At 55.6% G+C, this 26,198-nt stretch overlaps 1 protein-coding gene across 2 annotated transcripts in view; it reads right to left on the minus strand.

The window, feature by feature from the left end:
* Positions 1 to 408: 408 nt before the first annotated feature.
* NACC2 (NACC family member 2) overlaps positions 409 to 26,198 on the minus strand; it is an 86,671-nt gene continuing 60,881 nt past the window's right edge. For both annotated transcript variants that reach the window (XM_008005659.3, XM_008005661.3), the window contains exons 3-6: positions 9,966 to 10,130; positions 7,586 to 7,691; positions 6,920 to 7,017; positions 409 to 5,768 (exon numbers count right to left, since the gene is read on the minus strand). In XM_008005659.3, the coding sequence (XP_008003850.1) occupies positions 5,260 to 5,768; positions 6,920 to 7,017; positions 7,586 to 7,691; positions 9,966 to 10,130 (878 nt within the window). In that variant the 3' untranslated portion in view covers positions 409 to 5,259. The remainder of the gene's footprint in view (positions 5,769 to 6,919; positions 7,018 to 7,585; positions 7,692 to 9,965; positions 10,131 to 26,198) is intronic.

Consider the following 26,198-nt stretch of genomic DNA (forward strand, 5'->3'; position numbering starts at 1 on the left):
AGGGGGAGGGAAAGAGGGAGCCATGCACCTTTTGGGTGGCAGGTGAGGCAGGGGCTGCCCCACTTCTCAGAGGATAAAACCAAGGCCCCAAAAAGCAGATCCCTCCGCCCTGGCAGGTCACCTGGGGGTCCGGACAGGGCTCCCCTCTAACAGGCACACTGATACCTGCAGACATCCTACCCACCTTGTAAAACACTGGGGAGAGCAAGAGATGGGTCAGGTGGCCTTGAACCCCACAGCCAGATCCCTCCCCTGTTGTGTAGACAGCTGGCCTGGGGACGCTGCTAACAGGGGCAGGGGTCTTGAGGCTGCCCCGGGGGACCACTGGCCACCCGGCCTTCAACAGCCCAACCTTGGCTTCTCTGCGTCTCCCCCAAACCCCACAGGGCCAAGTCAAGTCCAGGAAACTTAGGTTTGAACTGACTTTATTATTTTGTAAATGTGAATTTTACAAAGCGCTTTACAATTAATGATCACATCCTTTTGTTTGCTTGTCATGGATTTCCACTGTCTGAAACGGCTCTGAGCACGCTTGAAGCCCTCTGTTTCCCTGGTCGCTTTTGGATGTTTCAGTTTTAGTTATTGATACAATGTCAGCCATGGCTAAAAAGTAACAGTCTTGACTCTACCGAGTAACAGCACAAAAAGAGAGTGAGGGCTCAGGAAAACAAAATAAAGACTTCCTCCTTAAAAAAAGACAAAAAAAAAAAAAAAAGCAAAAAAAAAAAAAGCAAAGCATCTTCTGTGGCTGAAATCTAACTCAGTGGTACTGTGAAACCTTCCTTTACAGCACAGGAAAATTTATTTTTTAACAGTCGTGAGTTACAGTACTTTAACCCCTAAACAGACTCTTTAAAACAAATGTCTCCTTTTTAAAAGTCTCTCTTTTCCAAACATTCCGTCTGAAAGATGGATGTTCTACTTGCACCCAGTGCCATCCAAATGTTCAAGTCAAAAATATTTATACATTTTATACTTAGTTCTTTTCTTTTTTTTTTTTTGTCTGCTAAAAATAGTATTGCAAGTTTTGGCTTCTTTTGACATAAAAATCACAATCATGTGTACGATGCTAACAATGGAAGCGACTGATCGGAATACGAGCAGGTCGTCCAATCTGAATGCTTTCGATTCTGCATAATTTTCCTTTCTTTTTCTTTTTCCAAAGAAACAAAACAAACAAACACGAAAAACCTTTGCCATTTTAGAAACATCTTGTACCAAGCCCTAAATGCTCCGGTGGTGACACGCACGCACGCGCACACACAGACACAGACGGGTGCGCGCGCGCGCGCACACACACACACACTCGCACACGGAGCCGGAGCCGGAGCCGGCTGGCTGACATGACAAAATTATGCAGCAGCAACATTCTGAAACAGCAGTTACAGCTGAGGACAGCTACGAGTTCTCGATTCGATTCTGTTTAGGACTCGCTGCTGGCAGAGGCAGACAGAGGTTTCTTGGAGTTTTCAGTTGGTTCATGGGCCATACACCTTTTTCCACTTGCTGCCGAGATGTTTCCATACAAATTTCCCTTCTGAGGGGAACCCAGGCAGTACACGGCTGGGTGGGGTGGGGGGACTGGGCCAGTGCTTACAGCTCCAGCTGTTGAATGAGGACAGGCCAGGGTCAGGCACTAGAGTCCCCTCAGCGGCGGGGTCCAGCCCCGAGGGCTGACCAGCCCTCTGTCCCTACCATCCGCCTTCCTCCTGGCAAACGCAAATGCCAAAGAATGACTCTTTCTGGAGGAGAAAGGAGGTCAGGCAGCCGGCTCCCACCTTCCAGGAGCCCTGACCCACAGTCGCCAACACCGGGATACCCAGGCGGGTCCTGCTGGCCTCTCGCCCACAGCTTCATCCACATTCAGGGGCAAAGTACAGTAACCAAATCCAATGCAAAGTTAAGTGACGACAGAGAACTCGGGTGGGCAGACACAGTGCGGAAAACAAGACAGAATTCAAGTACCGAGGCACCCAGCCAGGCGCGGCCTGCCGGGCTCACAGTATCTGTCACACCTCCGGTCCCTCCTGGACCTCTGCATGCAAACCAGCTGCCTCCTGGGCCCATCCCCTTGGGGAAGAGGAGGGCAGGGCAGGAGGGGCGGCCAGGTATCAGGCCCACCACCTGCCAGGCGGCAGCTCCAACATAGTCCAGTCCCTTCTGTCCTCCTTAAAAGGTGCGGAGATAACGTAGCTCTGTAATAGATTCTATATAGGATATGCGTATTGCTAATAGTCAGGCTTAGGGATAAAGGTGCGGATAGCTCATAAATACTGAGTGGCTCGTCTCTCTCTACAGGGTCTGGATGAGTCAGGGTCACACTCACAGGACAGGACAACCCCGGATTCTGGAATTAGTCATCTTGTAAACAAAGGAGGGAAGGGTCCGGCTTTCTTAATTGGTTTCCTTGGGAAAAATGATCAAAGGATGCTAAGGCACTCTGGAAGGCCCCTCCGAGCCCGGGCCGCCGCCCCCGCCCCACGGTACATTCAGGACGCGGAGGGAGCACACGGCAGGTCCGCTCAGCAGCCATGCATGTCCGCAGACACTCCCGACTCACGCCCACCGTGGGACACATTAGTGCAAAATGCTCAGCCTGGCCCGCCTGGGGCACAGGGAGAGCTCAGAACCCATTCACATTAAATTATTATTATTTAAGTTTTACCTATAGCTCTTGCCTTCCTTACCCAGAACAACAGAACAGACGGCGATTACAAACGAGGGAGGAAGGGGCCACGGGACATTGTGCAGGCCTGAGCAGCAGTCAGGCGTCCTCTGTGCAGCCACCACCTCTGGCAGTGGCCAGCGGCTCCCTCCCTGTCCTGGCCAAGGGTGGGGGGCACCCACTTTGGAGTGGAGGGCGGAGAGAGCCCTTCGGTCAGCAGCCAGGCCCCCAGGGATGGTCAAATTAAAGTGCAAATTTGGGTGTGGAGCAGATGCAGGAAACTCGAGGGAACGGAAGTGCAGCTCAACCTCACCTACCCGCCCCCGCTTCCTCCCAGCTCCGAGGAAGGTTTGGTCCAGGTTCCCAGTGGGCCCCATGGGGGCTCCAACCCCACCTGGGCCCAAGACAGGGGAGGAAGACGCAGAGAGAGGCTCCCTCTAGGCTGGGTGGTTCAGAGTTCAGCAGGAGGTCCACATGCCTCTGCACCACTGATCCACCTCTGGCCCTAGGAATGCAGGCCTTGGCCTCCCTGGACTTGGGCCCTGAGGAACGGGTGGAGGGGCCGAGGTTAGTGTCCATAGTGTCTGCCCATGGTCCCCCACCTCCTTCTGGAAAGCTACGTATTTTTCTAGAGGGCAGGCACGTGCTGGGCATGGCTGGAGGAAGCCCAGGGGGCTGAGTGCAGTCTATAGAGGTGGCCCCACGGGAGGTCTCCCAGGGCCTTGCCACAGGGGTGGGCTGTGGGGCAGAAAGGGGTCACCCAGTGGGAATGCGTCTAACCCACACCCTGTAGGTCCCCAAGCCAGAGTGCAGCACATGGTCCTCCCCTAGCGGGGGCGGCCTCCACTTGATGGGTTGTGGAGGTTGGGGGAGTGGGGCGTGCTGGTCGGCCACCGCTCACCGGCCTGTGTGCACACGGGAGGGGTACAGCGCTGCACTTGTTTTGCACACGCAGATGGGGAAGCCGAGTTCTGGAGGGACAGAGGAGAGCAACAGACATTTCAAGTCTTGGAATGGGGGGTTCTTCTGGCCACACTTCAGAAGGACGGCTGCTCCTGGACAAGGGCCCAGGCCCCCAAAACAAAAGGTAGAGGCACCTGGGTAGGTGGCCACACCAGCACTTCGCATAGGACTTCACATAGTCTGTGACCCCCACCACTTAAAAAATAGTAATTAAATTTCAAAGGAAGCACTCCAGCCTCAAAACCTACCAGCCCCATCTTCCATGGGCCTTTCCACCACTGTCTCTGGCCCCCAACATGCATCCCTAACCTTCTGTCCCCTACCAGTGCCCATACCTCCAACTGCCCCAGCCCAGACCTGTCTTGGCCACCTCCTGCCTGCAGCCTCCATCCATGCACACCCCCAAGGCAGACGGGGAGCCCAGTACTGGGAGGACCCACTCTCGCCCTGGCCCAGCCCTGGCCACTGCCTCCTGCCTGAGCGGAGCCCCCCTCCCCAGGTCGGACCCTGAGCTCAGCTTCACACATACTGGTCGCCCATCCGGGACCCCCGTTTTCCCCCAGTGGGAGAGGAGTGGTCCCTGGCCCTGGGCGGGGGGCAGGGGGGTGCACCCTGACTGCCACAGATGACCCACCCCAAGTCATGGTGGGCCGGGGACAGGTACACCATCCCACCCAAAGTTTTTGCTCTATTGAGTTGGAAAGTTTCCAAACCATACATGAAACAGATCTAAATTACAACAAAACCTAAAAAAAACAAGACAAGCATAATCCCAAAGTGGCTGAGGTGGCAGAGGGCGGCGTGGGCTCCGTCAGCTGTGCACGTCCCACAGTGGGCCCGGGCAGGACAGTGGGAGGCCAGGCGGGGTCAGCGGTGCCCTGGGGGTCAGGGGACCGAGGGGCTGCAGAGCCGAGACAGATTGGGCAGAACAAGGACGGGGTGAGGGGGCAGAATAAAGTACCCTTTTCTCCACCCCCGAGGGGTGAGCCACAGCCATCCCTGCCCCCTCGCCACGCCCCCGCACACGCACGCGCGCACACACACACACACACACACACACGTGCATACACCCCACACAGGTGGGAGGCCTGGTGGGCCTGGCCCCGAGTCTCAGAAAGAAGGAAAAACAAGGAGTTAGGGCCCTGGGGCCTGAGCCCTGCCCCATTACCCCAGAGGAGTTCCACGGGTAAGGAAGGAAGGGTCAGTGACGCACACCCCAGCCCTCACCCCACCCCCCGCCACAGGCCACCACCCCTGCTTCGCCTTCCGGGCAGAAAGAAGGAGCAGGAAGGGCGGGAAGGAAGGGGCAGGGCTGGGCACCAAGGGCCTGGCGGCCTCCCGCCCTCCCCGAGAAGGGGGAGGGAAGCTACAGGTGGAGACTGACCTTGTGAATATCAAAAGGGAGCCCTGGGAGCTTCTTCACAGGAGGCTGCCAGTGGCCTAATTGTTTACAGTATAATGAATGCATTTGTTTCCTTCATCAATTTTAAATACAAGCAGAATAAAAATCACATTTTTCTCAGGCAACAGTAGCAGTTCAGTAGGTAAGTGGCTTGATCACATTTGTTTGTATTAGTAACGCATGCAAGCAGCTCTAGTACTCGGTCCCTCACGCAGCCACCCAGCTCCCCTTACAAAGTCCCTGCATAGGTGCCCTCCGGCCTCCGGGCCGCGGCCGCCGGCGTCTGGGGCCTGCTGGGACTGCCCCCGCCCTGCTCAAAGGGCTGTGGGGGGCTCTGGCCATCGGCGGGCAGCGGCTCGGGGGCGGCCACCTCCTGGATGACCGAGCCGGCCCCGTCCACCTCCTCCCCGGCATCGAAGGCGGGGTTGGTGGCGGTGCTCAGGTCAACATTCACAGCGTCAGTTCTCAGAGCCACGATGGTGGCCGCGTCGCTCCGCCGCTCGGCATAGATGCGCTGCTCGAACACCTGTGCCGCGGCGGGCGGGAACTCGGGGTCAAGGGGCACGCTGGCAGCCGAGGAGCCCATGACCGTGCGGTACATCTCCACGCCCTCCGGCAGCATGGACTTGATCTTGGGCAGCCAGCGCTTGCGAACACGGCGGGCGTTGGTGCACATGTCCGCGGCGATCACGTTCATCTCGCTCTCCTTGAAGCTGGGGGCGAAGTTCTGACAGTACACTGTGAGGACGGGGCGGCGTGAGCTCAGCCACCTGCCTGCCGGGAGGGCCCGCCCCTCCCCAAAGCCACGGAACCCTGATGCCCTAGATGAGCCTCCCTGGCCACTCCTGGGGCTCTCCTGGGCTCAGCCAGAAGACCAGAGGTCACCTTTCTCACTGCGCGGCCTGGGAGGCCTCCCCACGCCATTCCTCTGGAACAGTCTCTGGCCTGGTCAGACCCAGCAGCCTTGGCTGTCCGCCAGCTGTGAGGCTCAGGCCTGTTTTTAATCTCTCCGAGCTTCCCTAGCCCCACTGGCTAACGGGAACTGGTCAGAGGGTCCCCATCTCAGGAATAACAAGACCCCTCCCCGTCCCAGTCCCAGCCTGGAGGAGGCGAGCGACAGAAGCCGTCACTTCAGCAACCCTCACCTCCTTTCTCCAGCAGGAGCCCAGGCCAAGGCTGGGCCATTCCTCCCAACGGCATCAAACCCACAGGCAGGCCCCAGGGGCCACGTCCACCTTGGTGCCTCCCAGAATCTTCCCAGAGCCCCGGCTGCCACCCTACGATTTGGGACTGTAATTCCTGGATGCAAAGGCCCCTTTGCTCTAAAACAGAATTTGCCTCACAGGTTTTTTTTTTGTTTTTTTTTTAAAGGAAGAAAAACAAGATAGTGCTTCTTGGGCTGAGGGCCACAGGAGGCTGTGCTCTTGGCCACCTGGTGTGAGCCGGCAGCAGTCAGCATCTTCCACATCTGGGGTGCGGGCCGGGGGGCGGCGGTCTGCCCCGGAGATGGACCGGGCTCCGCCCCCACACGCCCAAGAGCGGGAGGCAGAAGCCGGCCGAACAGATGGCAAAGGCTCAAAATAACCGCAAAATGTAAATAAGGGGTTTTGTTCAAAAAGGAAAATTAGATCTATTTCACATATTAAAATAGTTTCGCAGCTGAATTCATCACACTTGGAAACGTACCAAGAACGTTAACACCTCGAGACCTGGCTTCTGAGAGCTGCTCTTTTCTCCTGTCTTTCCCTCAATCCGACCACGCTCGGCCCCCGGGGACGGAAGCTGCAGGTGGCCGGGAGCACCCCCGGGGCCCACCCAGTCCTCCTCAGGCTGGGATCCGAACCCAGCCTCAGCCCCAGCCCCCCACCCGGGAGACCCCAGGTTCTTACGTTTCACAGCGTTCAGGACCCGGCTGTCCAGCGGCTTCCGGCTGGGGTCGCTGGTGGACGAGCGGATGCCAGTCCCACAGCTGTTGGCCAGCGTGTTCCTGGTGGAGGGACCAGAAAGGGTGAGGATGACGGAGAGGGGACCTGGAGGCGACCCGCCCATGCGAATGCCCTGCTGGGAGGCCACTTGGCCTCACCCTTGGCTGGTTTGCATGTGTCCCAGCTCGTGGTCCAGTGGCAGCAGCCAGCCCAGCCACCCTCTAAGGGACAAGACAAAGGAAAAGCATCTGGGCTGAGAAGATGACCAGGTGACGGGGCTGCAAGGTGACCCAAGCCTTGTCCTCAGGGACTCTGGGGGCATCTGAGGAAGCTGCTGTGTCCTCAGGAAGGGTTCTGTCAGCCCATCTGTACAACAGAGTAAGTGTGGCTCTTTGCTTTTTTTGTTGTGGGGGTTGCATCCATAAGGCCCTTTGAGAAAGGCCACAAAAGACAGCCCCTCCCTCCCCAGGAGCCTCTCCACCGTCCTGGCGCTGACAGGCTGCGGCTGAAGTCAGGAATGTAAGGCGACTTTCAATGCCACAACCCTGGACAATCAGACAGCTCACAGCTAAAGGAGCCAGGACCCTCCGCAGCTCCACTGTGCCCTCCAGCACCCCTGCCCTGACCTACCTGTCAAAGAAGGTGGCCAGGAGCCTCCGCAGCAAGACCTTGTGCTTCACCCCTGCGCAGAGGTGGCAGTTCATCAGCTGGCCGCGTGTGATGTAGACCCCAGAGCCTGTGGCCGCCAAAAAGAAAAAGGGCTCATGGCCTTCCTGGGCCACTAGGGTCCGAAGAGGGGCACAGAGGGGTGAGGGGGAGGGTGGGGAGGAGCTGGAGGCCGCCAGGATTTTTTTGGGAGGAGCAATTTGAGGTCCCACCTGCTGATCACCAGGAGAGGCCACGGCCAAGGCCAGCCCCAGCAGGTCCCAAATCACACATGGAACTAAGCAGGGGGTGGGGAAAGCCACGGAGCCCCCCCACCCTCCCCAACAAGCCCCAAACTCCAAGCTCTCCCCGCTATGCTGCGGCCCCCGGGCTCAGCTCCCTCCCTGGGAACATGCTTTGTTGCTGTTTAGAGACGGGATCTTGCTCTGTTGCCCAGGCTGGAGAGCAGTGGTGCAATCACAGCTTACTGTAGCCTCGACCTCCTGGGCTCCAGTGATCCTCCCACCTCAGCCTCTTGAGTAGGTGGGACCACAGGCGCCACCACCATGCCCAGTTAATTTTGATGAAGTCTCCCTGTGTTGCCCAGGCTGGTCTTGAACACCTGGCCTCAAGCAATCTTCCCACTTGGGCCTCCCAGAGTGCTGGGATTACAGGAGTGGGGCACCGCACCTGGCCTGTGGGAACACACTCTGAAGGGCTGGCTCTGGCCCTGGGTTTGGGGAAACACTCATGTGTTTGCCTTTCTGCTCCGTCCCAGATACCAGAGAGCCTCAAGCAACGATGAGGGAGACGGAATCCCCTGACTGGAGGGTATGGCTGGAGCTTTGCAGGGCCCAGCGCTGACCTCCTCTGAGTATGTGTGAAGGGGGAAACCAGCCGGGGCAGCGGCGTGGCCAGGGAGGTCCACGCTGTGCTATTTACCCTTGGAAACTTGACCACACCCCAGGTGTCCCACTAGGGTCTGGGTGAGCGAGGGCATGAACCAGCAGCAGGACTGACCCCGCTGGGAACAACGGGGAGGGACCGCTCTCTGGGGACGGCCAATCTCAATGACCACGAGATGCCACGTCCTGAAGGATGCTGATGTCCAGGTGTGCCTGCTTCTAGGAACCTGTAGTGCCCATGGCCTCCTCCTGCCATGGCCCGTCTCCTGACCCACTGCTCCCACAGGCCCTTCCTGCCAGGGTCTGGGCTGGAGGAACTCTCCTGAGGAGCTCATAAACTTGAAGCCCCACACCCCAAACACAGGCCACAGCTGCTGGAGGCTGGGGTGACAGACAGTGTCTTCCCAGGACCACACCAATGTGAAGCACCAGGGCCCACGTGGGCGCTTGCACCCCAGCGCCCAACCCCAGGGGCCCACCCAGCCCTGGCAGCCCAGCACTGCACTCCCCATCCAGAAGCAGTGCCAGGGCAGGGTGAGGGCTCAGGGCACAGCAAGGTGGGCCCCTACCCCTCCTGGCCAGGGCAGCCCAACACCGCCAGGTGCAGCCCAGGAGGCCGCTCTCCCATGAGGACCGAAGTCCCTGGCAGCTGGAAGGCGAGGCCAGCCCAGGCCACTGGCAACCCTTAGGCGGCGCCGCACACTTGAGGCACTCGTCCTGCTGGGAAGGGAGGACCCTGACATGCTGCCCAAGGTGTAGCCTTTGGGGGTGGACAGGAACAGGACAGGGCTGGGGCAGAACTGCTCAGGCTGTGGCCAAGGAAAGCGCCTGAGGGCCCAAGCGTGGGGCTTCCTGGAAAACCAGGAAGAAATCCCCGGGAAATGGCCCAACAGTCACCAAGGAAGATGCCCATGGCACGGGTCAGACTGCCTTCAGTCTGCCTCATCTTCTCCTTGAACGGTTGTAAAAATCTATAAGGAGCTATGACGCCAAAGGAATCCAACACAAAAGGTAAATATTCCTGAGCGAGGCCTGGCCCCCATGGGCTTTCTGGACTCGGACGTGTTTGTTCCGCCAGAAAGATCCTGCCTTGACAGCAGCTACCACTCAGAACCCGGCCGTTACCCCCAAAGGCTGCAACTGGACCCTCGGGGGGCGGGAGGGCTGGCAACCATACGTGACACGGTTTTATCTGTGACCCAAATTAAAACACATTGCGACTGCAGCCCCTGCCAATCAGGAGCGCGACCAGCCCAGGGGATTCAATTAAAATGCTAAATTAATTCAATTGAATAACTTCTCTTAATGACACATTCTTCTAAAAGGAAATTACAGGAAATTTAAGATTTTTTTTTGACTGATTGGTGATGAGTACATTGTTCAGAGCGCCGCAAAAAAGAAATAATAAATGAATGAGTGAGGACATTTGCACACAATAGAAGAGTGGGAGGCAGCCTCACCTGCCACCAGCTCCAGCTTTTCTCCGGGGTCCCCCTCCGAGTAGAGCTTGGGATGGCAGCGGTATCCGATCTGGCTGATGAGGCTGGCAGGCAGGGCCACGAGGTCACGGCGGATGAGGACGCAGGAGCGGCTCTCCAGCGGCACTGGCTCAGGCTTCTCTTGCACTGCGGGCCCAGAACAACCTGGTCAGGTGGGCATCTGGAAGGCTGCTCTGTGCCTGCCCACCTGCCCTCCATGCTCCCTGGGGCCAGGGTTAGACCCACTCTGCCTCCCTGGGCCCAGGTCAGGCCACTCTGTGCCACTCTCCTGCTGGCCTGGGTCAGACTGGCTTCAGACTGCCCCATCCCTACTTGGTGCCCTCTTGCCCACCTGGCCTTGCCCTCACAGTGAAGCCCCTGTGAACGAGTGAGCAGAAGATGTGAGGCAAGGGATGCCCGCCCAGGCCCAGGGAATGAGCTGCTGAGGGCTGGCTCCTGGGAGGGTGCTATGCAGAGCCTGCAGGCCAGGCAGGCGTGACAGCTCAGTGCTCAGGGCCCCAAGGGAGAGTACAGCACGAGACAGGATGGACGATGGAGGATGGAGGATGGCTTGGCGGGGCCAGCAGGGCAGCCACCTCTGGGGCCGTAAAAACTGCCGGGGGAAGGAGAGGCGGGTAGCTGGACAAGGGTGACAGGTACTGTGGCCCCCAACTCTTCTCCCAGCAGCTCCCAGCAAGGGGCAGTGGGGCACGGCCACCCGACTCATGGGCAAGGACATGGGGACTCAGTGCAACCAAGAACACAGCCCTGGGACCGCGCTGGCCCGACGAGGAGCAGCTCCATAAACACCTGCCAACAGCCAGGCCGACAGATATGCCAACACCAGGGGCAGCCCTCCTGCTGTCTGGGACTGTTCCTGACAAACCACTGCTGGGGCAGACAATGGCCAGGGACCCTACACCCTCGGGACCTGCAGCTGCGCAGCGTGACCCCGATGGCACCATGTGTCACAGATGGGCCCCTCGGAGGCTCCTGGGCCACACAGCCCATGGTGCCACCCCGGGGTCCTCGGGCGGGACTCTCTGCTGTCAGGGTCACAGAACCCCTCTAGAGTGTTCACGGAGGGCCAGGGCTGAGACCCCTCATCTGACAACCACCTTCTGGACACCCAGCATGCACCAGGCACGTGGGGCCGAGGAAACACAGCCCTGGCCCCAGATCCTGCCCAGCAATGCCTGGGGCTCCCACTTCCCCACGGGCCCCCACTTCCCTGTTGTTCCCTCCCCCCCTACCCTGAGTCCTAGGAAGCCTCACAGGGCCCACCCTCACACAGGGGTCCTCACAAGCCCAGCAGGGTTCCAGGGTGAAGATCAGCTCCCCTGAGCGGACCCCCAGTACTCAAATGCCACCGTGGACACCAGTCTGGCACTCCTCACACCCCAGCCTGGCAGGCTGCCCGCACAGCCACCCTGCCCAGGTGAGGGCGGAGCGCCGCCTCCCTCATTCCTGTGTCCCAGCACCAAAGACAAGGCCCTGAGAGGGCCACCTCCCCAGTCAGCTGCCCTCACTAGGGAATCCCACTGCCCTGGGCTCCTGCACACCCCACCAAGCTGCAAGGCCTGCAGGGAAGGCCCCACGGCACAGCCTCCACCTGCCCGATTGTGCAAGGGCAGCCTGCCGGTGGGAAAGGCCCTCAGGCCACCCAGGGCTGGACTTTGCTTGCCAAGGGCAGGGCACGGTCCCCTTGGCAGCCTCAGTGAGATGGGAAGTCCCCCGGTGGGGGGCGGGTGGGGGGACCGCTTGCAGGACCTGCTGGTCCCAGGTGTGCAGAGGGAGGGGCGGGGTGGAACCTGTGTGTCCAGCAGGCTCGGGGCAGACAGCTCCATGCAGAGCCCACCAGCAGCTGCACCAGGATACTCAGAGGCAGGTGCGCCTGGTCATCCTGTCCCTGTTCCCCGTCTCTCCAAACTACGACCCTCACTTTGGAGAGTCACAGAAAAACACTGCAGGAGTGGCTGAGCCTCGGGGTGTGGGGGCTGCCAAGGGGGCTGCTGGGGAGCAGCCTCAGGAGGACAGGAGGGTCCCGGAGTCAGCTGGAGTCACCTTTGCACCCAGCGCCTGTTAGGGAGGGTCAGGCCACCCAGCCCTGGGGGGCTGAAACCTTGGTTACTGAGGATCCCACGTCCCAATTCTACAGCGGGCGCCCCACTGAAGGCAGTGGGTTCCACTCCTGAGAACCACGCAGGGTCTGAAATCACCCACCCTGGAGTCACCCCAACACTCCCTCCCCAGGGAACCACTCGCCCAGGATGAGCACGGTGCACACTGCACCTGTCAGGCCCAGGGGGAGGGGGAGGGGGAGCCTCCCAAGGCCCAGGGACACCCGAGCAGAGGCTGCGGCAGAACAGAGGCCAGAAAGGGGGCCTCGAAGGTGGGTGCCAGCCCCTGCCCGGCCGCTGCAGGGGTCAGGCAGCATTTCCCGGGGGGGGGGGCAGAGCACCGCAGGATAAGCCCAGAATTACCCGGGTGCTCAGGGAACACAGCAAAACAACCGGGTGGTATTTTAAAACATAATTACGCACCCCCACCCCCGGTGCAGCCTGCTGTGATTACACACGCAGAGGAGCAGCGCGGTGCGCGGCATTTACATAAAGAGTTCACCAACAGAAATAATTCCCCATCCACAACCACCTCATCTCGAGATGTTTTTCTAAACAGCAGAAGTGGTTTGTGCTCGGCACACCCGCCCCTCCCCAGGCCCTGCCCGACTCCCCAAGAGTCAGAGACTGTCAGCATCAGAACGGCCAAAAAAACCTCTTCTATTTCTGCCTTGCCGTTCACTGGATGCTGCTGCTGGCTAAAAATACCCCGCACCGAGCCGAAGCTCAACTGCAAAGGTGTCTCAAATGTCTTCACGCAGCCTCCACCTTCCCGACCCCCAACTCACCCTCCGCAGGAACTGAGCTTCAAGGTCCAAGTTACAACTGGGCTTTAAAAGAGAACCCACAGAGAGACCTGTTCACGGCAGAGACAGGACGGCTCATCCCTGGTGGCCCCCGGGTGGGCCATGCAGAGGCCCCATGAGTCAGGGTCAGAGCTGGGTTCCCGGAGTGGCGGGAGGCCCCTTGATGGGCTTGTGAGCAGGGAAGAGGCCCCCGCCAGTCACACCGAGGTCCCTCCTGAGCCTGGGTCTTGGGTACTGGGGGATCCGTGGCCTCCTATCACTCCAGGACTGGCCGCCGTAGCAGAACTGCTGCCTTCACCCTCGACAGCCCTGTGAAGAAACTCAGGTGCCAGGACGGTACCCTCCAAACCTCTCGGTGACATCTGGGAACAGCTGGGAAGAGCAACGAGCCAGCTGCATGGAGGTGAGCAACAGCTCCCCCCGCACGGAAGGTGTGCCAGGGTCACAACGGGAGGGCTCAGAGCAGCAGCCCCCCGGGCAGCAGGGCCCAGCTACTGAGGGTGGGCAGGTGGGCAGCCTCCCTGGACCACACAGGGTGAAGCAAGTTTACAAGGACAAATGCAGTCCGGGACGCGGGGTTGGGGCCTTCAGGGACCGAGAAGGAGCCCCCACTGTGCCTTCCAGGTCCTGCTGCTCCCAGCCGGGCGACACCAGGGGAGCCTGGGACAGGGTGGCTGAGCCTGGAGGACACCAGACTCAGGAAGCGGCCAGTCACAGAGGGACACACCCCGGGGCTCCACTCGCAGGCAGCCCCCAGAGTCGTCAGGTCCACAGAAGCAGGAAAGAGGGTGCGTGCGGGGCTGGGTGGGGGAACGGGGAGGGACCGTTTCATGGGGACAAGAGGTTCATCTGGGGAAGATGGGAGTTCTGGAGCCGATGGCAGTGATGCTCACACAACAGTGGGAACGCGCTTAGCACCACTGAACCGCGCACGTAAAAAATCAGTGCAATGGCCCATCTTATGTCCACTTTACCACGATAACAACGCTCAGAAAGAACGAACGAACGTTGGAAGGACGGGGCCGTGCAGGTCTGGAGGGAAATCGGGTGTCATTGGCCTTGCCGTAACTTTTCTCAACTCCCTGGGGGACACTGACTGGGTTCTGAGGAGCCTCACATCCTCCCCAGGCAAAATACCCCGAGACCCTGTCCACGGGCCAATGCCACAGCAGGACGCCCCAGATGGCGAGCCCTGTTCCCATCCCCAAAGCAGTGTGTCACTGGGGACTCGCCCAGGTGACACCATCAGAGACCGCACAGGCAGCCGCACCAGAGGAGTCCGTGCAGATGTGGGTGGCAGTCGGTGGGTGGCAGGGCCGCCTGGTGGAGCCCAGCAGAGCCTTAGCGGTGGTAGGAGGGAGATGGGGAGACCTACTCCCTAAAAGTATATGCCATTTCTTAGGCCGGACGTGGTGGCTCATGCCTGCAATCCCAGCACTTTGGGGGCTGGGTGCAGTGGTTCGCGCCTGTAATCCCGTAACTTTGGGAAGCCGAGGTAGGAGGGATCACGAGGTCAGGAGATCAACACCATCCTGGCTAACGCGGTGAAACTCCGTGTCTATTAAAAAAACACAAAAAATTAGCCGGGCGTGGTGGCGGGTGCCTGTAGTCCCAGCTACTGGGCAGGCTGAGGCAGGAGAATGGCGTGAACCTGGGAGGCGGAGCTTGCAGTGAGCTGAGATCGCACCACTGCACTCCAGACTGGGTGACAGAGCGAGACGCCGTATCAACAAAACAAAACAAAACAAAACAAAACAAAAACAAAAAAAACCGTATATGCCATTTGTTAAAATGCAGAACAAGAAAATGAACCCCTAGTCCTTGATGATATAGAAACATACAACTTAAATGCAAATAGACAGAAGCAGTGCTGAATCACACTGATTTTAAGACTTCCTGTAAAGCTACAGTCATTAAGCCTGTGTGGTTCAGGAAAGTGGACAGACAGGTCAATGGCACAGAATAGGAGACCCATAAACAGACCCACGCGGCCATGCGCGACTGGCTTTTGGCAAAGGTGCACCAGCCATTCAACGGAGGAGGCAGTGGCCTTCAAAAACGGGGCTTGAGCAACGGGTCGTCCGCACACACACGCACAGCACCCAAACCACCCTCCGTCTCAGCCTCGCACCCTAACGAAAACTGCAGAAGGTCTTCAGGATCTTAAGCATCATCCACAGTGGAAATGATTGACGAGCTAGAATTCATCAAACTGAGAAACTTCTGATCTCTGAATGAAGATAAAAAGACAAGCCAGCTACAGACTGGAGGAAGCTACTTGCACATCACACATCTAACAAAGGACTTGTATCTAAAAAATATAAAGAAATCTCAATACTCCACAGTTAAAAACAAACAATCCAGTTTCAAGAATGGACAAACTATTTGAACAGACTCTTCCCCAGGGGACTCACAGATGGAAATTAGCACATGAAAAGACACTCAGCATCCTTAGCCACTGGAGAAATGCAAATCAAGCTACGATGTGGTCTCACCTCCCAGTGCAGCAAAACGTAAAAAGACCAGCACCGCCAAGTGCTGGCGAGGATGCGGGGCAGCCGGGACGTCCTGACCTCACTGGGGAGAGTGCAAAGTGGCACAGCCACTCTGGAAAACTGCTTGGTGGCTTCTTATCAAGTTCAACATACACTTATGACACGGCGATTATACTTCTAGGTATTTGCCCAAGAAAAATGGGAATTTATCTCCAAAGACAGCCTGCACAGGAACGCTTATCCCGTCTCTATTCTTGAATGCCCCAGGCCAGACACAGCCTGGATGTCCTGCAATGGTCACGCAGACCAAGGCACTGTGAACCATCCACATGATGCGTTACTGCTTGGCTGTGAAAAGGAATAAATGATTGGCACACAACCTGGATGGCTCTCCAATCGTGCTGTTACACAGAAACGTCAAACGGTTACATACTGGTGATCCCATTTGCATGACATTTTCCAGGGGACAAAACCTGAGGGACAGGAACAGATCGGTGGTCACCAGGGGCTGGGGTGTGGACAAGCCTCAAGGGTAGCATGGAGGGGTTTGGTGAGGGAGCCACTGTGAATCAGGAAAGGTTGGGCTACACACCTGTCCCCAGAGGCGCAGCCTGCACGACTCGAGGCGGCTCTGCTCACACATCTGGAGGCTGACGTGGCACATGCCCCCTACACTACCTCTGCAGCTGCTGGTTCGGCACAGACCAGCTCTGGCAACACTGGTGAACCTGGTGGCATCAGCCGCAGAACAGGTGCACAGGGACCCACGTGGAAATGGTGAGGGGCAATGTGGGGGCACCACAGATGGGTGACCAGGCCCCGGGCGATTTGGTAACGGGTGCCCCATATGCAGTGGGCCTCGGGGAGATGACCCCACTCTCCATGTGGGGCGGGGTCCCACCCCCGAAAACACACAGGTGTGGACTCAACACCCTCCTGCCCGATGCCCAGCCAGGCCGGGACCACAACGTGCTTCCCAGCTACCCACCCAGGTGCCTCCTGATGGCCAGAGCCCAGGACCGGCTGTGGGGCCACGTGGTGCAGACGTGGATTGAGTGTGGTCACTGCAGCTCGGGGAGACCTGCCCTCCTTGCTGGTGCCCCTTCCACCCAGCTTTGGGGGTGGCTCTGTGGTCCCAGCTGGCTGCCTCCTGGCCAGTGAGCCTGTTCCGGGCCCAGCGCTTCTGGCAGTGAGGGGAGCTCACTCTGCTGGTCAGTGTCCCCAGGGTCTGGCACACAGCATGTGCTTAACACACAGGCCCCATCAACTACCAGTGCTGGCTGGTGCGGTGCCTCTGTCATCCTCCAGAAAGACCGGAAGGGACTTCAACACTGTACTTGGTGGAAACACAGAGGCCACAATTATAAGGTACACCATTCTCTCATGTGCCACAGGGCAAAGGTACCACCAATTTAACCACATCATGCCATAACTAGGAAGGCAAAACCATCACCAATTACCACGCAATGCCATACCACACCGTGCCTGTGAGACACAGCCCGTTTCGTGGATGCTGAGACGTGGGGAAATGGAGAAAAGTCCAGCCAGGAATGCCAGGAGGAAGAAAAATGAAGGCGGAGAAGGATATTCACGTCAGGAAGGAGGGAGGGAAGGAGGGAGGGAAGGAGGGAGGGAGGGAGGGAGGACCTGTGCCCACATCCCAGCCTCTCTGGATCTCCTGGGAACCTGGATAGAAAGGGGCTCGTTCGGCTGGGCAGGGTGGCTCACACCTATAATCCCAGCACTTTGGGAGGGTGGATCATCTGAGGTCGGGAGTTCGAGACCAGCCTGGGGAGTGTGTGTGTGGGGAGAGTGTGTGTGTGAGGAGTGTGTATGTGAGGACTATGAGGACAGAGTGTGTGTGTGGGGACAGAGTGTGTGTGAGGACAAAGTGTGTGTGTGGGGACAGTATGTATGTGGGGACAGAGTGTATGTGTGGGGACAGAGTGTACATGTGGGGACAGAGTGTGTGTGTGTGAGGACAGTGTGTGTGTAGGGGGACAGAGTGTGTGTGTGGGGACAGAATGTGTGTGAGGACAGTGTGTGTGTGGGGACAGAGTGTGTGTATGTGGGGACAGTGTGTGTGTGGGGACAGAGTGTGTGTATGTGGGGACAGTGTGTATGTGTGGGGACAGAGTGTATATGTGGGGACAGAGTGTGTGTGTGTGAGGACAGTGTGTGTGTGGGGACAGTGTATGTGGGGGGACAGAGTGTGTGTGTGGGGACAGAATGTGTGTGGGGACAGTGTGTGTGTGGGGACAGAGTGTGCGTGTGTGGGGACAGAGTGTGCGTGTGTGGGGACAGAGTGTGTGTGTGGGGACAGTGTGTGTGTGGGGACAGTGTGTGTGTGTGGGGACAGTGTGTGTGTGGGGACAGAGTGTGTGTGAGGACAGAGTGTGTGTGTGGGGGGACAGTGTGTGTGTGGGGACAGAGTGTGTGTGAGGACAGAGTATGTGTGGGGACAGTGTGTGTGTGAAGACTGTGTGTGTGGGGACAGAGTGTATGTGAGGACAGTGTGTGTGTGGGGACAGTGTGTGGGGACAGAGTGTGTGTGAGGACAGAGTGTGTGTGTGGGGATAGAGTGTGTGTGTGGGGACAGAGTGTGTGTGTGGGGACAGTGTGTGTATGTGGGGACAGAGTGTATGTGAGGACAGTGTGTGTGTGAGGACAGTGTGTGTATGTGGGGACAGAGTGTGTGTGAGGACAGAGTGTGTGTGTGGGGATAGACTGTGTATGTGGGGACAGTGTGTGTGTGGGGACAGCGTGTGTGTGGGGACAGTGTGTGTGTGCGAGGACAAGCAGGGGAGAATGGCTTTCACTCTATGACCTTTTCCTAGTCTTTAAGACAGTGAACACACATTAGCTATGCAAAAATAAATATATTTAACTTCTAAAACGCCCCAGAGATTCCCATTGTGGATATGAGGGAGCAGCCAATATTAGACTAACTCCCTCATCAAAAACAACTATCAAAATTATCAAAAAAGCAACTACAACCCTGAGGGGCTGAGATCCTGAGAACAGGGACCTGCCAGCCGTGGGGTGGAGCGGATGGAGTCGGCAGCAGTTGATGGAGCTGGGAGCCTGGGGGACCGGGATCCTGAGAGCCAGCCTCAGGCTGCGATTTCAAAACTGTCCCTTGGATATTTGCTGACTACTAAGTAGCCATGTGTGCAGGCAGAGATGGAGCAAAAACAACTGCCAAGAAACGAAAAAAAAAAAAAAACAAGGTAATCTAGAATTTGGCATCTTGTGTATTGGAGAGATGAAAATGGATTGATTTCAAGGCCAGCCAAGAGGAGGGGTTCTGGGGAACACCAGGCTTTCAGCTGAGGCCCGGGAAGGGCTACAGGCTAGGGTGTGGCAAACCAGAAGCACCCCAGCCTTGGAGAATGTGGGCACGGGAGCTGCTGGATGGCACAGATTTCCCCTCACTGCAGACCTTCAGGCAACAGTCCCTAGACCCTTCCTGGAGTAGCACTGCTTAGGGCTTCTCATGTGTTTCACACACTGTCCAGCCGTCCATAGGAAACGGCCAGGACGGCGGCTCACACCTGCAATCCCAGCACTTTGGGAGCCAGAGGTGGGCGGATCACTTGAGGTCAGGAGTTCGAGACCAGCTTGGCTAACATGGCGAAAACTCTGTCTCTACTAAAAATACAAAAAATCAGTCAGGTAATCCCAGCTACTCTGGAGGCTGAGGCGGGAGAATCGTTTGAACCCGGCGGGGTGGAGGTTGCAGCGAACCAAGATGGCACCACTGCACTCCAGCCTGGGCAACAAGAGCGAAAACTCCATCTCAAAAAAAAAAAAAAAAAAAAAAAGGAAAGATAAAATAATAGAAAACACAGGAAACAGAGTAAAAGGCACATGGAACACATAGGACTTGGGGAAAGCCTAACATACATGCAACTGGAGCCCCTGAAGGAGAGGAGGAGAGGAGGAGAGAAAGAGAGGAGGAGAGGAGGCTGAGGCTCTGAAGACAAAGAGTGAGAGGTTCCCAGACCGACAAGGACATGGAGCTCCATGAAAAGGAAAGTGATCTCAGATAGGGAGTGAGGTGACACAGGAGACGCTGAAAAGCATGGGGGAAAAATGTGCAGATAAACATAAACACGATGTAAAATGACAAAGGCAGGTCTAGCGGTGCTTACAACATACAGAATTAACACACAGAACATTCTAACTCAGGATGAATGCTGAAATCCCTAACCTACAAGAGCAGTACACAAACTTATAACAGGCATACACAGGGAAAAATGGAATACCTGATTAATCAGAAAGGAGGGGCAAGAAAGGAGAAGCAACAGGAGGTCAGAGGAGAAGAGCAGAGACCAATGGACAAGACGGTAGACTAACCCAGCAAAGTCAGTAACCAGGAGAAATGAAAGTCAAAACACTCCAATAGAAAATAATGTTTGTTGGCCGGGCGCAGTAGCTCATGCCTATAGTCCCAAGCCTGTAATCATGACTGTAATGGGAGGCTGAAGGTCTCCCTGAGGTCATCACCTGAGGTCAGGAGTTCAAGACCAGCCTGGCCAACATGGTGAAACCCTGTCTCTACTAAAAGTACAAACATTAGCCGGTGTGGTGGCACAAGCCTGTAGTCCCAGCTACTCAGGAGGCTGAGGCACAAGAATCGCTAGAACCTGGGAGGCGGAGGTTGCAGTGAGCCGAGATAGCGCCACTGCCCTCCAGCCTGGACGATGGAGCAAGACTCTGTCTCAAACCAAATAAACAAAATTAATGTTTGTGAAGAATGAATAAAACCAAACCCAAGAGAAAACCTTAAACAAGAGGACAAATGATGGAAAGAGATGTACCATGTAAATATTAAACAAAAGGGAGCTAAGGTGGCTCTGCTAGTATCGGACCAAGCAGATACTAAAGCAAGACCTGTTGGTAGCCCTGAAGAAGCATAGTTCATGATAAGGGCATCAACTCAACAGGAAGATATAACACCTGAAATTAATATGTGTTTAATAGAACTAGCATGACTGAAAGGAGAAACGGTCAAAACTACAATCATGCTTAGAGATTTTTTTTTTTTTTTGAGAAGGAGTCTCACTCTGTCGCCCGGGCTGGAGTGCAGTGGCCGGATCTCAGTTCACTGCAAGCTCCGCCTCCCGGGTTTACGCCATTCTCCTGCCTCAGCCTCCTGAGTAGCTGGGACTACAGGCGCCCGCCACCTCGCCCGGCTAGTATTTTGTATTTTTTAGTAGAGACGGGGTTTCACCGTGTTAGCCAGGATGGTCTTGATCTCCTGACCTCGTGATCCGCCCGTCTCGGCCTCCGAAAGTGCTGGGATTACAGGCTTGAGCCACCGCGCCCGGCCATGCTTAGAGATTTTAACACACCATGTCCATAACCAACACAAGAAGATAAAAACACACCTGAAGGAATATACATTTGCCTTCCTTATCAGTACCACTTATGCTGTTTCTTTTCAGTGCATATGGAGCATATACAGGGAGACAGTGAAAGTCTCAACAAACTCCAGAGGAACAAACTAGGCTGAGTGCGTTCTATTCCACTGGAAATTTAATTCAGAATTCATAACAAAAAAGATGACCAGAAAATCCAAAAAGGTTTATAAATTAAGCAGTACATTGCTACATAGCATAAGGGCGAAAGGGGAAAAAAAATCACAATTCGCTAGAAAATACTTTTATCTGAATGATAATGAAAATCTGACATATGAAAATGTGTTAGAATTAGGCAGCGCTGATTAGGAAGTACAGAACCCTAAGTGCTTTACTTTAAAAGGCTGAGGTATCAGTGATCTACAGATCTCTCTCAAAAACTAGGAAAAGAATAGCAAAGTAAACAGGAAGTAGAGAGAAACTGAAATTAAAAAAATATAAATACATCCATAAGAGAAAAAATCCAGAAGTTGGTTATTTGAAAAGACAAATATAATGGAAACTCTCTAGCAAGTCTGACTGAAGAGAAGAAGAGAAAAGACAAAAATTAACATCGGCCAGGTGCAGTGGCTCACACCTGTAATCCCAGCACTTTGGGAGGCCAAGGCGGGCAGATCACGAGGTCAGGGGTTCGAGACCAGCCTGGCCAACGTGGTGAAACCCTATCTCTACTAAAAATACAAAAATTAGCTGGGCATAATGGCGGGTACCTGTAATCCCAGCTACCTGGGAGGAGGCTGAGTGGCAGGAGCCACTCCAGCCTGAGTAACAGAGAGAAACTCCATCTCCAAAAAAAAAAACAAAAGACAACATCAAGAACACTCCATTACACAACAGGTTCTACACAGCGGGGTTGGCAAACTTCTACTGGAAGGGCTGGAGAGTAAATACTTCAGGTAGGCTGACCACATGTACTTTCTGTCACGTCTTTTGCTTTAGCTGCTCTTTTTTTTTTTTTTTTGACACAGGGTCTCTCTGTCACCCAGGCTGGAGCACAGCGGTGTGATCTCAGCTTACTGCAACTCTGCCTCTCAGGTTCAAGTGATTCTTCTGCCTCAGCCTGCTGGGTAGCTGTGACTACAGGTGATGGCAGTGGTGGCACGTCTGGACCGGCCACCGCCATGACGCCAGCTGTAGTGGCTAAGGCATGGCCAGGGCTGTACCCTCCACGGAGCTGGCAGGAGCCGAGAACAGGTAGAAACCCTGCCCACGTCCACGTTGGAGGGGTGGGAGTTCCACCCTCCCAGGCACAGTTGCAGTTGCCCAGCTGTGGCTGCAGACCCGAGCATCTCTGCACTCTTGGGGGCCTGGGAAGCTCCCTGCCCGTACAGGCTCCAAAGTGCCTGCTCCTGCTGCCTGGCCTTGTCCCTGCTTTCAGGACCTGCTCTGATTTTGGAGCAAAGCTGTGGCTTAGCCCAGGCACTGTCACGACCTGGCCGGGTGCACACGCGCTCAGGACAGTGCTGACATGCCACACCCCTGCTGCCTTGGCCCCCTCCGGATGTTGGGCACCATCAAGCACAAGAGGGAGGACGAAGAGGGGGCTAAGGGTGGCTCGGTTTGGGCCCGAAGGCACCCATCAGCACGAACGGCCTGGGTGTGTGTGGCCACCATGGACAGCAGGTTAATGGTGGCAGGAGGCAGACAGGCTCCTGGATGGAAAGGGGTGGGTCCCTGGTAAGCCCTACCGTCAAGCCAGGGATGGCCTGAAGCCCAGGGCCCAGGCTGTCAGTTCCACAGACCAGAGTGCGAACTTCTGGTGACTCTTCCAGGCCCACTCATGGCTGCCCATGGACCAATCGGCATGCATGTCCTCCCCTCTGAAGGCCATAAAAACCCCAGACTCAGCCAGACTTGGGCAGACAATGGGATGGCCTACCTGTGGAGAGGAGCTACCCACTCAGCTGACAGCTGAGCAGATGTCGAGGAGACCTGCCTGCAGAGAGGAGCTACCCACTCCAGGGTCTCCTTGAGAGCTGTACTGTCCCTCAATAAAGCATCTCTTCACTTTACTTGACCTCCAGTTGTCTGCGTGCTTCATTCTTCCTGGATGCAGAACAAGAACTTGGGATCTGCCAAATGGCAGGATTAAAAGGGATGCAAGAGCTGTAACACAAACAGGGCTGAAACATGCCCCTCGCTCACCACGTTGAGGGCAATGAGGAAAGAGTTGCAGCTCTTCGGGGATCCCAGACCCAGAAGGTCCACGAGTCGGGGCTGGGACACCCTCTTTGGGGTTCTCCAGTTCCTGGCATCTCCAAGCTTCCAGGTGCCACCATGTTTCCCAGGGTCAACAGAAGCTGCCTGAGGTATGCCCGGTCCAGCTGCAGGCTGCAGGGAGCCAACACCTGTGCCGGTGCCTGGAGCTGTCCACCCCACCGCAGGCAGTGTCCCTGGCTGTGCACGGTGGCTGGGCCTGGCGCTTGCTCCCTCACATACCCCTTGCCGCTCTGTGCCTGGCTCGCCTTCGGAGGTGTGGGATCCGGGCCGGTAGTGCAAGCCTAGCACAGCCTGCCAGGCCAAATGGGTGGAATGAACTCAGCAGGCACAAGCAAAACTCGGGTAAAGGCACCGCCAACCACAGAGGTTTCCGGCTGGTGAAGTGACATTCCAAGGATCCCGTGACACACACTGTGCCTGGCCAAATTTCATAATTTTAGTAGAGACAGGGTTTCACCATGATAGCCAGGCTGGTCTCGAACTCCTGACCTAAGTGATCTACCCGCCTCAGCCTCCCAAAGTGCTGGGATTACAGGCGTAAGCCACCGTGCCCGGCCCTTCCTTGCTTTTTAAAAGGAGTCCTTTAAAAATATACACCCCATCCTTAGTTTGCGGATTGTACAGAAACAGGACACGGGACAGATCCACCACAGTCAGAGGAGGCTCATCCCTGCTGCAGATATTCAGAAGATCTCAAAGAGGGTACTGGAACAATTTCCTGTCAATACATCTGTACATTAACACTTGAGACAGGAGTCTCGCTCTGTCACCCAGGTTGAAGTGCAGTGATGTCATCTCAGCTCACTACAGCCTGTGCCTCCCAGGTTCACGTGATCCTCCTACCTCAGCCTCCTGAGTAGCCGGGACCACAGGCAATACACTGCCATGCCTGGCTAACTTTTTGTATTTTTGGTAGAGATGGGGTTTTGCCATGTTGCCCAGGCTGGTCTTGAACTCCTGAGTTCAAGTGATCTGCCCACCTCAGCCTCCCAAAGTGCTGGGATTACAGGAGTGAGCCACCACACCTGGCCAATACATCTCACCTTTAGATGGAGCCAATGAACTTCCAGAAATACACAACTTACCAAAGCTGACACAAGAAGAAATAGATAATGTGAACTATTCCTGCAGCTACTCAAGAAAATGAAGCTAAATAAACATCTCCCTACAAAGAACTCCAGACCGAAATGACTTTGCCTATGACATTTTTTCAAGTGTTTAAGAATGAAATAGTACAGTGTTAGACAAACTGTTCCAGATCATTAAAGATAAGGAAATAATTCTCAATTCATTTAATGAGGTCAGATAATCTTGATATCAAAACATAGGACTTTGGGAAGGTAAAGTGATGAGAACATCGGTATCAATGTTAGTGCCTTTCCCTCTCTTTTACTCCACAGCCTCCTTTCTTTCTCTTTCAATCATTCACTCAATTCACTCATTCATTCACTGATTCCGAGATAGAGTCTCGCTCCATCACCCAGGCTGGAGTGCGGTGGCATGATCTCAACTCACTGCAACCTCTGCCTCCTGAGTTCAAGCAATTCTCGTGCTTCAGCCTCCCGAGTAGCTGGGACTACAGGCTGTGTCACCACGCCAGGTTAATCTTTGTATTTTTAGTAGAGATGGGGTTTCACCATGTTGGCCAGGCTGGTCTCAAACTCCTGAGCTCAAGTGATCCACCTGCCTCGGCCTCCCAAAGTGCTAGGATTACAGGTGTGAGCCACTGTGCCCAGTCCATGGCCCCATTTTAAAACATAGACAAAAGAACAAGAGGCCAGGCACGGTGGCTCACGCCTGTAATCCCAGCACTTTGGGAGGCCGAGACGGGTGGATCACGAGGTCAGGAGATCGAGACCATCCTGGTTAACCCGGTGAAACCCCGTCACTACTAAAAAATACAAAAAACTAGCCGGGCGAGGTGGCGGGCACCTGTAGTCCCAGCTACTCGGGAGGCTGAGGCAGGAGAATGGCATAAACCCGGGAGGCGGAGCTTGCAGTGAGCTGAGATCCGGTCACTGCACTCCAGCCTGGGCGACAGAGCGAGACTCTGTCTCAAAAAAAAAAAAAAAAGAAAAAAGAACAAGAAAACATAGAACTTTTCCTTAAAGGAAAATTAGAGGGCAATCTCTCGTGAACATGGCAACACAAATCCTAAAGAATATATTAGCAAATAAGAAATGTATGATCTCATCCCACACAGCTAGTGGCCACTCATGGAACTGATTTAACCCACATGGCTTTGACCACTGCCTCCAGGCCCTGGCTCTGTATTCCCACCTCCTCTAACTGTGAGGTTTTGGCATCTGCACCAACACCCACAGTTGATGTGTACGGGCAGCTCTTCAACAGCTTTCCTGATGTTCAGGCCTGGTGCTCTGCATAAATGAACGCGGGGGGGTGGGGGTGGGGGCAAGGGGCATCCTCTGCAGCACCCCTGGTCCTCACTGCCCAGGTTTGGCCACAGAAGGGACGATTTCCCTCCCACTGGACTCCTGGAATCCCACCGGCTTTTTCTGTCTGAGGCTCTGTGCAGGACTCTAACACTGAGGAGGATCCATGGCTCCGGAGAGTCGTCCAAAAGGAGGGGAAAGAATATTAGCAAGCTGCATCCAGAGGAATGTGTAACAGAAGGCTGCCACAGCACAACTAGGATGCATTTATTCCAGGAATACGAAGTTATTTCAATATTTGGAAAAGCAGTCAATGCAACTAAGCACATTAACAGAGCAGAAGAGGAAAACCACAGGACTGTTACAAATGCTTAGAGAAAGCTTTTGTTACAATGCAACACTTACCAGGAAAAAAAAAACCCCTCTTAACCTAGGAAATGAAATAAATTTCCTTAATCTGATAAAATGTATCACAGTAAGGCCTAAAGCAAATATCCTACTCAAAGAGGAACAGTGAAAGCTTTTCCTGAGTTGAGAAATGAGACAGGGATATGTAAGAAGTTCTGACCAGTTCAATGAGTCAAGAAAGGAAACAAAAAGGTTAAAATTAGAAATACAGAAATTGTGGTTATGAGCAGATGACATGTCTGTATCCAAAACAGGCTGGGCCTGGTGGCTGATGCCAGTAATCCCAGCAGTTCGGGAGGCCGAGGTGGGCGGATCACTTGAGATCAGGAGTTCCAGACCAGCCCGTCCAA

The sequence above is a fragment of the Chlorocebus sabaeus genome, chromosome 12 (genome assembly GCF_047675955.1).
Source record: "Chlorocebus sabaeus isolate Y175 chromosome 12, mChlSab1.0.hap1, whole genome shotgun sequence".
In the NCBI taxonomy this organism is placed as follows: Eukaryota; Metazoa; Chordata; class Mammalia; order Primates; family Cercopithecidae; genus Chlorocebus; species Chlorocebus sabaeus.